Below are 12,889 nucleotides of genomic sequence, written 5' to 3'. Positions count from 1 at the left end.
AAAAAAGCGGGGGTGATGAAATAACCATCCAGGGCCGATTGAATTCATCGAAAATCACCTTGACAACTTACGTAAGTTACGTTTTTTTTTATTATTCTTTAATTATAATTATCACTAGAATACCAAGTATTTTTGAATGTTAATATGTGTTATACATGTATATATTTTAATAAAAATTTGTCTAAATGTGGATAAAAGTTAATAAGTAAAGCTTGTTTTCAGATGCGTCATCTGCCAACTCCGCTAGTTTATTTTCATTTCTCTCTCTCTTCCCCCCGGATAATTATAAAGAGAAGATATTTAGTTAAATAGAACCTATAATAATATAGTATGAAAAAACATTTATAAAGTAATAAAAAAAAATTCGAAAAGAATATAGTGTAATCTTGTATTCTTGCTTGTATTTCTTTATCATATCTATTTTCCTTTTTTTTTTTGTTATCTATCATTTATAAAAAGTATTTGTTAATGACATTTGTAAAGCAAACATAAAATACGTTTAAATGTTTAGTATCTCTGTTTGAATTTTTTTTTTTAATTTTGTGGGGGGGGATGGTAAAGACAGTAAATAGATTTTACTGAGATTTAAAAAAAAAAAACTAATTTGAAGCAGTCTATATATAAAAAAAAAAGGTTTCTTTATTTAACGTACAATAATAATGGGATTTTTTTGGGGGAAATTAAATTGCAAGTGTATGTAAAAGGTCTCTCTCTTATTTTTCTTTTTTATGTGGAATAAGATTAGGGGGGGTTCAGTAAATATACAAAAAAGTGTGTTTTTTTTAAAAGGGAACAAATCATTTATTGTTCTGCAGGAGTCCATTTTTTAAGACGAATGGAATGAATCTTGATGAAACCATCAGCATCTTGAGGATTATAGCCACCTTGTTCATCCATAGAGGATTCTTGCATATTGTAAAGTTTAGCGCCATCACCTCGAGCAACGCGACCCTCCACGATTGTATTACCCTTATAAAGTTTCAATTTGACATCACCTGTAACATTTCGTTGAGTGAAAGCAATTGACTTTGATAAGAATTCACATTCAGGAGAGAAATATTGACCATTATAGAGTGCTCGACCGTAAGGAACAGTGATATTTTGATCACGCATCGCACGTAATTGTCCATCTAATGTTAAACCTTCAAGATCCTTGTGTGCAGTACGCAAAATAGTACCACCAGGAGTTTCATAACAACCACGCGATTTGACACCAATAAAACGAGATTCGACAATATCGATACGGCCAATACCGTTACGACGAGCCACTGTGTTAAGATAACTGAAAAGCTTCACAGGCTCTGTCTCTTCATGACCATCATTATGATTCACTACCTTTACAGGAATACCCTTTTCAAAAGTAATCGTAATACGTTCTGGTGTATTAGGTGCATCTTCAGGGTCAACTGTAAGCTTCCACATTTCCTTGGGGGGTGTGACATTAGGATCTTCAAGGATACCGGCTTCATAAGAGATATGGAATAAATTCTCATCTGTAGACCAAGGCTTGGCCTTCGTCTGAGCAACAGGAATACCCTTTTCGGCAGCAAAGTCTAAAAGAGCGCTTCGACCAGCAAATCGTTCAAAGAAAACTATGAAAAAAAAACACACACACATATAAATATTCGCATTCTTGATGTATCTTACTATTTTGTTTTATACTTACTTGGTAATCTCCAAGGAGCAATCACTTCAATATCTGACTTCAAAGCATAATAAGCAAGTTCAAATCGGACTTGATCATTACCCTTACCCGTACAGCCGTGAGATACATATTGACATCCTTCACGAGCAGCAATTTCAATTTGACGACGAGCAATGACGGGACGGGCTAAAGAAGTACCCAAAAGATAGATCGATTCATAAATAGCATTAGCTTGAATAGCTGGGAAAATTTGTTCTTTGACGAATTGTTCCTTAAGATCCTATTATAATCATACGTTTTGTTAATAATCAATTCATCTGTTTACTCCTAACAATCTATAAATTGTATTACCTCAACAAAGACCTTGGAAGCACCCACCTTCAAGGCCTTGGCTTTGATAGCTTCAAAATCTTCTTCTTGACCCACATCAGCAATATAAGCTAATGTTTCATAGCCTTGTTCAATCAACCATGCCAAAATGACAGATGTATCTAAACCACCAGAGTAAGCAAGAAGAACCTTTCCTTTATTATCAACCATTATTATTATTATTATTATTATTTAAATAGAAGGAAATAAAAATAAAACAAAAAATGTTACCCCATATTTATATAATGTCAAAAAAAAAAAAAAAAAAAAGGAGCAACACTAAATTCAAAGACCGACGAGTTAAATCAACTATTTCTTAAAATCTATTTAGACTTTAACTTTATAACATGAACTAGACAAGAGCACCCAGATATCCAATAAACTGTATTCGAATATCTTGCCATGAGAGAGTCAATCCATAAGCTATCATATCGTTTTTTTTTGGTTTCTTTTTTTTTTTCTTTTATAAATAGATAAAACTAAACAAGTGATTGATAGCATATTATGTCGGACTTGAATTTGACCTTGACTTTTATGATGAACAATGAGTCAGAATTCCTAATTAAGTGTAAGAGTCATTTGCAGCAGTCGTCGTCGTTTCACTACAACAACTGAATATTTTCTCATTTTTTTTTTTTTTTTACAGAGTTGTGAAAAAACACATACACACATTTTCTTATTAGTACTTTTGATGGTAGTATTCATTATTCATCGTGTCAAAATTAGCCAGCTTTTGAATGAAAATGGACAAGGGTGGGGGAGGGAAGATCATATATGATGAGAACAATGTCATTTAAGGCTATGGATTAAGTAAATTCTTATGAATGAGTGAACATGTGAGTACACGTCTTAAAAATAGAATCAAGCCCAAATTGTCAATGAGAGTGATCAAATAGTTGAGACGCAGCAGAGTGTTTTTATAAGAACAGTTTAGATATATCCTAGTAGATACAAAGATTATAACATAATTCTTAGGATTAAAGTGCGGACGTGAAAGAGAGTATGGCTCATTATCAGTAAAAAAAAAAACGTCCCAAATATTTCATAGTTTAAATAGGCACAAAGTAGTATTACATAAAGAACTTTCTTACCCCCCTCTTTTTTTTTATCATAAAAATCTTCAAGTTATTACAATTCAAGACGCCTGTCAAGGAACTAGTGAATAAGTTTTTTTTTTTCGAACCCAAAATAAATAAATGAAGTGTACATTAATTTATAATTTATAAAAAATAAGGGCAATCTTTCTATAAAAAAAACTATGTTTTTAGCTAAAAGATATAGAAAATAACAAAGACAAACTTAAGAAAGGTCATTAATGATAACTGAAATAGAATCAAACAAATATAGTAGGCTTTTCAAAAAAAAAAGAATCGAAATTACCACAAATGCTAATAAAATGCCATTGAGTTTACTGGTTAGTTGGTGACAAAGAATTAATTGGTACACAAAAAAAAAAAAAAAAAAAAAAAAAAAAAAAAAAAAAAAAAGAGTCTAAAGAATATCCTAAAATGTTAATTAATGCTTAAACATTTAAGTTATTTAATGTTACTACTTGTGAGCGCTCTATAAATGTTAATGTAGAATATTCAACCATTCAGACTCTTTAAGCTAAAAAAAAAAAAAAGACAAGCTTACAATGAACTTTGTGTAGTTTATTAGAATATTTCAGAGGACTGCAATGATGGAAAGCGGATAGGGTTATTAATATAGTTTTATAAACTCAATAATATAATCTTGACAAGCAGATATAAAGAATTTTTACATCTATTTAATTGTTCAGATTAAGAGTATCTGGACAAATAATGTGAAAGAAGGATTTTTAGTTGCTTCTTCTTAATTTATAAAACTATTCAAGAGCATTGTACAATTCATTAACAGTGCTAAAAATATATATTATTCGATAGTCATAATTAATGCTTTCCTCTGATCTCATTTAAATACCCATCATTTGATAATAAAGACTTTTAGAACTATTAGCTTTTACTTGTCTCTATATTCTTTGTTATTATAAACTGTACCTCTGATATACCTATAATTATCACAGAGTTAGTCAAGCCCCTGTTCTTACGCTTATACCTATACAGTCTTTTGATAAATAGCATATTATTATAGTTTGCCTTTCTCATTAAACTTAATACTCAAAATAAGTCTTTATTATAACATTTTATATTTTGACTTACACATTCAGTTGAGTTACTCATGTAAATTTCATTATAAACATCAGTTATTCCAGTACTTCAAATAATCAAGAACTGTATCCTTATAGAAGAATGAAAATCATTAAAATCCTTTTTTTTTATTTCTCCAAGTTTTTTTTAAAATTATTTCGAGTTATAGTTTTAAAGCTTGAAAGGTTAAATTTAAAATGGTATTCTTCATATGATGATAAAAACAAGTTCTAGATATAAAAAATGTCTTTGTATTTATTTGACATACTACTTATAACAACTATTGTTTGTGGATATCATAATTTTATGTGGTCCTCTACATGTTTACTATTGTATCATGTAGTTGTTATTGTTGTTGTTTTTCCTTTATAAAATAAAAGTAGTTTCTTTGTTTCAACGTAATGTGTTCGCTACTTTTACTTAGTTCTTTTATTAATACCAAGCTTACATTTAATATATATACCGAGTTTCTACTATTTTCAGATTGTTCTATCCACTTTATGGATGAAGTTAAATCGTTGAGTATTATTATCTAGATTTGTATATTGTTGTACTTAGTTTTTTTTTTCTATTTTCATTTAATATAACTAATAAAAGTAAAGATTATTTAAAAAAAATTCCTTTCAGGATCAAGGATAAAAAAAATGATGAGAGTGAATAGTTATAAGACATATAATGGTTATAGGAAGAGGAAGGCTAATTGAGATATCTTTTTACTGGTTATGACGATAGTAGAGGATGATTTTTCTTTTATGCTGAAAAAAAAAAGTAATTGAGTCTATGAAGGATATTAAAATATGTACCTGGATCAGAGACAGTTTCGAAAAAATAAATAAATAAATAAATAAAAAATACACCAATTTAGTAATTTAATACCCGATAAAATAGTCAAAGAAAGAAGGATATTGTTTTCCGGATAGACTATAACGCTACATAATTCTAATGTAAATTTTATTTAAGTCTCACTCGAGTCTTAAGGTGATAAATACTGTAGTATCATGTTATTACACTATTTTAAACTCTACAACTCTGTTAAGTTCTTTTTTTTTTTTTTTTTTTTTTTTTTTTTTTTTTTTTTTTGTTATCCAGTCGTTGTTCCCGGTAAAAGTCACTAAACAGTCACAGGGGAATTGGTAAAAGCCTTATTTTTTTTTTTTTTTATTAAAATAGAAAAGGGAAGTCAAAAAATTTCTGTCATTTACTTTTATAACTATAATCTACGATGGATGTTACCGAGATCTTAGAGTCCCATAAAGCGCAATTGTAAGTTTACCTTTTTTTTTTTGCAAGTCTTGAAAAAATAAATAAAAAAGACCATTGGTAGAAGTTGATCACTAATAGATTATATCCTTATAAATATTTATACATATATAAATATACATTTAAATCAACAGCAAGCCCATTACAGTCGAAAAACTTGTTCCACTCGATTTAGATATCAACCTTTTATCAGCTTTTGATACGAATGCATTGGATGAAAAGACATTAAAGTAAGATTAGTACATACACATGTATATTGATAGAGAAATGTGTTGGAAGATATTAGAAAGTCTTTTTTTTTATTTATCGATGGAAACTAACTCTCTTTTTTTTTTAAAAAAAAAATAATAGAAATAACAATAAAGTTGAAAAATATCTTTTAGATTTAACAAGAGATAATACACAATTGATTGTCAATGAACTTTTCAAATTACCTGTAAATAGTACCGATGTAGGAGTTCTTGCACAATTACCTGAACGTACAACAGCCTTACCTCGTGAAAAGCCTTTGCCTAAAGATAAACCTCTTACTCGTTGGGAGAAGTTTGCTAAAGCGAAGGGTATTCAAAATAAGAAACGTGAACGTATGGTATTCAACGAAGAAACTGGCGAATATGAACCTCGTTGGGGTTATAAAGCTAAGGATAAAGATCAACTTGAGGATGATTGGCTTTTGCCTGTTCCTGATCATGTTGACCCTATGGAGGATCAATATGCAAAGGCTCGTGAGGCAAAGAAGGCACGTGTGGAAAAGAATTTGAAACGTCAACGTCGTAATGAAGAAGAGAGAACTGCGGCTACCTTGGCAGGTAAAAAGGATATCAAAGAATTTAAAAAGAATGAACTTGAAACAGCTATTGCTGCATCCAAGAAGGCTACAGCTAGTCTTGGTAAATTTGATGCCAAGTTAAAGGGTGAAACAAAGATGAAGGGTGTGACTCATCAATTTAGCCCTACCATTGGTGATGTGAAAGCCGAAAAGAATAGTTCCTTGGATATTTTGAATAAAATTGTTGGTAAATCAGATATATTAAACACAGATAAAGCTGCTCGTCTACAGGCAAAGAAGAGAGATGCCGCTAATTTTGAAGCCAAGAAAAAAAGAAAATAAAGAATGATTTGATGGTGTTGTTTAATATTATTTTTTTCCCTGTAATATGTATATCTTTAATTTCAAATAAATGCCTTTTTATAGATGAATATATGTTTTTTTTTTTTTTTTTTTTTTTTTTTTTTTTTTAAAAAAAAACACCCAAAAATGTAATGTAATAAATGAGTCTATCATTTTTTTTTTTTTTTTTTTTTTTTTTTTTTTTTTTTTTTGAAAACTATAGTATTTATCATTAAATAAATATAAGAAACGGAAGCTTAAAATAATTGAGTTGATATAAGCATGAGACGCCCTAAGTGACTTGTGATGAAAAATCAAAAAAAAAAAAAAAAATAAATAAATAAATAAAAATAAACTTCATACGCAGTTAAAAAAAAAAGATAATTTTTTATCATTGTTTTAAATTGACATTACTATTTAACAATAATGTAAATTAGAAACTATTTCAGATCAAATAATAGAGATTAAATAATTTTTTATTTTCGTATTAGGGGTCGTCATTGTCAATTAGTTATGGGACCAGCTGGTAGTGGCAAGGTAAAGAAAAATATATATATATATGCTTATTTGTTTAATCTTCAAAAGAAGAATCCGATCGTGTTGATAATCAAGATCTGTTATACTTTAGTCTACTTATTGTGCAACCATAATGACACACTGCCAAACAGCTGGACGTAAAGTTCATTTAGTCAACTTAGATCCTGCTGCAGAACACTTCGAATATGAGCCAACTATCGATATTCGAGATTTGATCACATTAGAAGATGTTATGGAAGAATTGGACTATGGACCCAATGGTGGTTTGATCTATTGTTTAGAGTAAGAGATACGATATTTGTATTTTACAAAAAAGAGAAAATAATAATAATAATTCACGCTTAGGTTCTTGTTAAATAATATTGATTGGCTTGAAGAAGAGATTGGATCTTATGACGATGACTATTTGATCTTTGATTGTCCTGGACAAATCGAATTATATACTCATTTCCCTATTATGAAGCGTCTTTGTGAAACTCTTAATCGCCTTAATATGAATGTCTGTGGCGTGTATTGTCTTGAATCACAATTTATCGAAGATAAAAGCAAATATTTTTCTGGAGTACTCAGCGCGATGAGTGCTATGGTTAATTTAGAAATTCCTCATATTAATGTTATGACTAAAATGGATTTAATTGAGGGCGATTATGGTAATAGACGTGTAGAGGAAGAAGAGGACGATGAAGAAGATGATGCTGAAACAGCAGCTCAAAAAAAGCGTCGTAGACAAAGGAGAAGAAGAAGAATGATGGAAAAGGCTATGACAGAACGTGAATTGGAAAGATATTTAGAACCTGATCCATTACTAATGGCAGAAGATGCGGAAACAGTTATGAATGAGGAAGAGCAAAGTCCAATGAATATGAAATTCCAAGCTTTAAATCAAGCTATTGTACACTTAGTAAGTTTATTCTTATTTGTAAGACCAAGAATTATTAATATAACACTATGAATATAGATTGATGATTATAGTATGGTACGCTTTATACCTCTTAATATTACAGATGAAGATTCAATCGAATATGTTTTATCTCATGTGGATAATTCTATGCAATATGGAGAAGATTTAGAGCCAAAAGTAAATTGATATAACTACACGTATATACATAACAACGATATTAATAATTTATTTCCATAGGAACCCGAAGATTCTGTTGAATATGAATAAATGATAAAACACATAAAAGGAGAATCTTTTTTGTTACCTCCTTTTCCTTTTTTTTTTAAAAAAAATACAAATATTCATATATAAATGTATACGTGTATAAATATACAAGTCAACTGACAGATATAAAAATAAATATTTATACAAGAAAGGAGATAAAATATTAATTGAGACAGGGAGGGAAAAAAAACGAAAACTTTACTATAAATGATGAATTACATACATGCATGTAAGAAAAGGAGCAAAAAAAAAAAAAAAAAAAAAAAAAAAAAAAAAAGAGTAAATATGTATATTATTATTTTTCTTTCTTTCTTCTATTTAATATATGGCCTATAGTCTTCTTATATAATAAACAAATTTTATGTCTACTATTATGAATTGTAAAATAGAAAAAAAGAATATGAAGGATAATGATGATGATGACGACGATAATATGTTACTAGCAGATATCATGTCTTTGAAAATTACAAAGCAAGATGAAAAGGTATCTCTTTTTCCTTTTTAAACAATTATACAGAAGAAGAAGAAAAAGAAGAAGAATAGTGAATATAATAAAAGTATTACTATATTGAGCTTGAATGATGTTAAAATAGACTATAATCTCAGCTTAAAGAAGAGAACAGCGGAAAGACAGGAAAAAAGAAAATAGAGACAGTTTAAATAAATATGATTCACATTAATATATACGTGTGTTTGTGTATGTGTATGTGTATGTGTGTGTGTGTGTGTGTGTGTGCTATTATTATATCATAGAACAGTAACCTTTTTTTATTCGCTTATTTATTTGTTTCTTTTTCTTCTTCTTTTTCTTCTTCTTTATTATTTTCCTTTTTTATATATTTATATACATACATTTATACCTATAGCTATAATACCTTTTATTTTTTTTTCCCTTTTATTACACCAATTAGAAATTGATTACAATGGAAAATGATATATGGTATGATTGGACACTACAACAGCAACAAAATGAGTACTATTATTATTACTACCAGCAACAGTTGCAAGCAAATTATTACCACCATCTTCAATTACAACAACAACAGCAACAGCAACAGCAAATGATGACGATGATGATGCGTCACAGTATAAGCAGCAACAGTGATAATACTAGCAAAAGGTCATCTACTATCTCATCCTCTACTAATAGTAGTATCACAACAAATAATAGTAACAGATATCGTTCTTCTTACCATCACTCATCTTCTTCCTCAGCATCCTCCTTACCCTTAACTCCCTCTGCTTCATCAAAGTCATCTAATAAAACCCTAGAATCAAGGAAAGCAAACATCGCGGCTACTTCAACAGCAACTACAAAGACAAGAATAAATAGAACCAATCATGATACTACTACTACTACTTCTAAACAAACTAATTTAGCATATGAGGCACCTAAACGAAGGCAATCATTAGGTAAAAAAATTAAACAAGTACTTGGCATCATTTCAGAAAGTCACCACAATAATGAAGGTGCTCTCACTTCTACTACTGCTACTACTACTACTACTACTACTACTGAGAAAAAAGCTGGTAATGAATTACCAAAGTATTCTTCGGACTCGTTACTAAGAATTAAAAAAGGTAATTTTAAACCATTAAACATAAAAGAGGAGATTAAATCTAAAAATGTTTACATTGTTGGTAGTTAATTTACCGAGTAATAAAATAATACCTGATTCACCTATTTCAACGATATCGTCAAAACGATATAATCGTCATCGTCATCGTCATAGTCATTCTTATTCTATTGATCAACATCATTTATACTCTCTACCAGCCTATTCTATCACTTCTTCCTCTTCTTCCTCTTTTGCAACAAATGATACCATTTCTACTATTTCGAGTAAAAAATCTCTATCATTTAATCCTGTCGTTAAATTACACGAAACATTTTCTGCGTCAGAATATGACCGACGATGTGATACAAATGCTACATGTCAAAAACTGACACCTGATTTAGCCTTAAAGATCAAAGAGGAACTAAATGAATACAAATTGAAGGATATGCTTGTTCACATGGATAGTCGCCAATATACTCAGTTCTTTATGTAATATGTTCTTTTTTCTTTTCTTTTCTTTCTTTCTTTTTATATATATATATATATATATACAATATTATATGCTTTCATTTTGTTTATGTATATGTATACAAATATATATTTATTAAACTCTGAAAGGCAAATATACGTACTATAAATTTTCAATTTCTGTGTTTTTTTTTTATTTTTCAAGAAAAAAAAAAAAAAAAATTGCAAAGCCTCAATTTTAATACTAAGAAGAATATAATGTATAATTTCAGAAAACGTACCAATTAAAATAAAGTAATATTAAATTTTTTATTTTTCATTTTTCATTTTTTTTTTCGTATAGTCTGTTGGTTCCTTTTATTGTTTATTTGAAACCTTTTTATTTATTTATTTATTAAATTCAACATTTACTGATGTTTAAGTTTGCAAAATCAATTCTTGATGCTGTTTTTGGCAAAAAAAGGCCTTTAGAAACAGATGAAGATGATCAAGAACAACAGGCATCTGAAAATAAGAGACAAAAGATGACCATGGTCTATCGCGTTAAAGTTAATAATTTACCTAGAGCTGAGATGGAGGGAATTAGAACGTTTTTCAAAAAAATGGGTTATGTTCGTGTAAGCAAAGCACCAAGGTGGACTTATGCTTTTATTTCAGTTGATGTATGTTATAAACGTGTACCAACATATATATATATAAATAGAAATTTATTTATTTATTTATTTACCAAACTTACAATTAGACTGAACAAGAAGCACAAGAATGTGTAAAGACTATTAATGAATGTGTATACAAAAATACACCATTATCAGCTGAAATCCTTATTCAAACTGAAGACGAATTTCGTAATAGATCAAACACAAGAACTAAAAGAAGAAAGGGCTCTAATAAGGATGAGATTGAAAATGATGCTCGTACTCCTGCTGAAAAACTCTCGGATCAAGTTACACCCATGTGGAGAAAGTCTTACGATATTCAATTGAAAGATAAGAATAATAAGGGTATTAGGCAATTAGTGACTCTTAAAAAGCGCGTTACTGAGTTAACAAAGACAGCACGTGATCCTAGTCAAATTGAATGGGCTCTTCAGAAAGGAAGACTACCATGTGAAGTCCTTGATCCCGTTCCCTCACCTCAAACAAATGGGTATCGTACTAAATGTGAATTTACTATTGGTAAAGACCTGGACGGTGAACCTACTGTTGGTTTCTTATTAGGTCTTTATCGTGAGGGTGTCACGTCTGTTTTAGATCCTAGTGAATGTTTACATATACCTGATATTGCAAAGAAGATTGCTAAAGCTATGTGTGATTATATTCGTCAATCTGGTTTACCTGTTTATGATCGTGTCACTAAAGAAGGCTATTGGCGCACATTAATGACTAAAACACAAAGTACAGGTGATATTTTAGTTTTAGTGCAAATGCGTGATGAAGATTTAAGTTCTGAACGTGTCGAAGAAATTAAAAAAGATTTAATTCGATTCTGGAATGAAGAAAGTGGTGTTAAGGTGACAACCTTACTTTTCCAATCATGGAATGGTGCCTCTAACGGTTTTACTGATAAAGCACCTATTGATATATTAACAGGTGATGGATATATATATGAAAATTTACTTGATTGTCGCTTCCGTCTTTCTGCTAGTGCCTTCTTCCAAGTGAATACTCCTGCTACTGAATTACTTTATTCCAAGTGTGCTGAATGGTGTAATATTGATAAGGAGAAGAAGACTACTTTATTAGATCTTTGTTGTGGTACTGGTACAATTGGTATCACAATGGCTAAATCTGTTGATCGCGTTATTGGTATTGAAATGGTCCCTGAAGCTATTGTTGATGCAAAAGAAAATGCTAAATTAAATGGTATGCCCTTCCTATAAATATTATGCAAATGTATATGTATATGAATAATGTTATTAATACTCATCTAATATACCTACAGATATTAAAAATGTTACTTATTATGCTGACAAGGTAGAGAATAAGATTGATATTGTTCAAAACGAAGAAAATGAAGAAGTTATTGCTGTCTTAGACCCACCAAGGTAAAAAAAAAAAATGATAATATGCTTCTTTTTTTTTTTTTTTTTCCTTGGTAGTAGTGATAAATTAATTTTTTATTATTATTAGAAATGGTGTACATGCTAGTGTTATTCGTGCTATTCGTAAAGCCAAGCATATTGATCGTGTTATTTATATCAGTTGTGATGCTAAACAAGCTTTTAACAACTTCCTTGGGTAAGTAGAGTAGTTTAGAAAACAAGGAAGGAGGTTATTTTATAATGATAAATTATACTCATATTCTTTTATTAACAATAGATTATGCCGTCCTGAGTCAAATAGTTTTGTAGGCATGCCTTTCAAACCTGCTCGTGCTATTTCATTTGATCTCTTTCCACATACAGATCACTGTGAATTAATGATTGAATTTGTTCGCATAAAGGATAACTTGCAAGAATAAATATAACAAAATAATCATTAATATATACAATTAATTAAAACGTATATTATATAGATGTACATATAAAGAGTTTGATACTTTTTTATATAATATATTCCTTTAATCAAATGAATAAAAATATATGGATTTTTTTTTTTAATTTTTTTT

General features: G+C 29.4%; 5 protein-coding genes across 5 annotated transcripts; 4 read left to right on the top strand and 1 right to left on the bottom strand.

The window, feature by feature from the left end:
* Positions 1 to 619: 619 nt before the first annotated feature.
* Positions 620 to 2,198, bottom strand: BX663DRAFT_519059 (argininosuccinate synthase). The gene is made up of 3 exons (XM_051528950.1): positions 1,997 to 2,198; positions 1,667 to 1,925; positions 620 to 1,592 (listed from the first exon to the last, which is right to left on the bottom strand). The coding sequence occupies exons 1-3, from the start codon at positions 2,183 to 2,185 to the stop codon at positions 802 to 804; spliced, it is 1,239 nt and encodes a 412-aa protein (XP_051379930.1). The 5' UTR covers positions 2,186 to 2,198; the 3' UTR covers positions 620 to 801.
* A 3,135-nt stretch (positions 2,199 to 5,333) lies between these two features.
* On the top strand, positions 5,334 to 6,642 carry BX663DRAFT_519058 (RRS1-domain-containing protein). Its single transcript, XM_051528949.1, has 3 exons — positions 5,334 to 5,445; positions 5,577 to 5,672; positions 5,794 to 6,642. The coding sequence occupies exons 1-3, from the start codon at positions 5,405 to 5,407 to the stop codon at positions 6,551 to 6,553; spliced, it is 897 nt and encodes a 298-aa protein (XP_051379929.1). The 5' UTR covers positions 5,334 to 5,404; the 3' UTR covers positions 6,554 to 6,642.
* A 273-nt stretch (positions 6,643 to 6,915) lies between these two features.
* On the top strand, positions 6,916 to 8,521 carry BX663DRAFT_519056 (GPN-loop GTPase; the record flags this gene model as incomplete). The annotated part of the gene is made up of 6 exons (XM_051528948.1): positions 6,916 to 6,981; positions 7,045 to 7,090; positions 7,182 to 7,372; positions 7,436 to 7,991; positions 8,049 to 8,168; positions 8,229 to 8,521. Coding segments are annotated over exons 1-6 (941 nt in total), but the record flags the coding sequence as incomplete, so codon positions are not given.
* Positions 8,522 to 8,552: 31 nt separating this feature from the next.
* Positions 8,553 to 10,443, top strand: BX663DRAFT_519052 (uncharacterized protein). The gene is made up of 3 exons (XM_051528947.1): positions 8,553 to 8,739; positions 9,167 to 9,836; positions 9,901 to 10,443. Exons 1-3 carry the CDS (start codon positions 8,617 to 8,619, stop codon positions 10,305 to 10,307), a joined length of 1,200 nt encoding a protein of 399 aa, XP_051379927.1. The 5' UTR covers positions 8,553 to 8,616; the 3' UTR covers positions 10,308 to 10,443.
* A 211-nt stretch (positions 10,444 to 10,654) lies between these two features.
* BX663DRAFT_519048 (S-adenosyl-L-methionine-dependent methyltransferase) lies at positions 10,655 to 12,881 on the top strand. Its single transcript, XM_051528946.1, has 5 exons — positions 10,655 to 10,944; positions 11,025 to 12,144; positions 12,224 to 12,326; positions 12,412 to 12,519; positions 12,601 to 12,881. Exons 1-5 carry the CDS (start codon positions 10,696 to 10,698, stop codon positions 12,740 to 12,742), a joined length of 1,722 nt encoding a protein of 573 aa, XP_051379926.1. The 5' UTR covers positions 10,655 to 10,695; the 3' UTR covers positions 12,743 to 12,881.
* The last annotated feature ends 8 nt before the right edge of the window (positions 12,882 to 12,889 follow it).

Source organism: Cokeromyces recurvatus (assembly GCF_025118155.1).
Source record: "Cokeromyces recurvatus strain NRRL 2243 chromosome Unknown BX663scaffold_26, whole genome shotgun sequence".
In the NCBI taxonomy this organism is placed as follows: domain Eukaryota; kingdom Fungi; phylum Mucoromycota; class Mucoromycetes; order Mucorales; family Mucoraceae; genus Cokeromyces; species Cokeromyces recurvatus.
The sequence above is the reverse complement of the archived record's forward strand: the minus strand, read 5'-3'. Positions and strand labels throughout refer to the sequence as shown.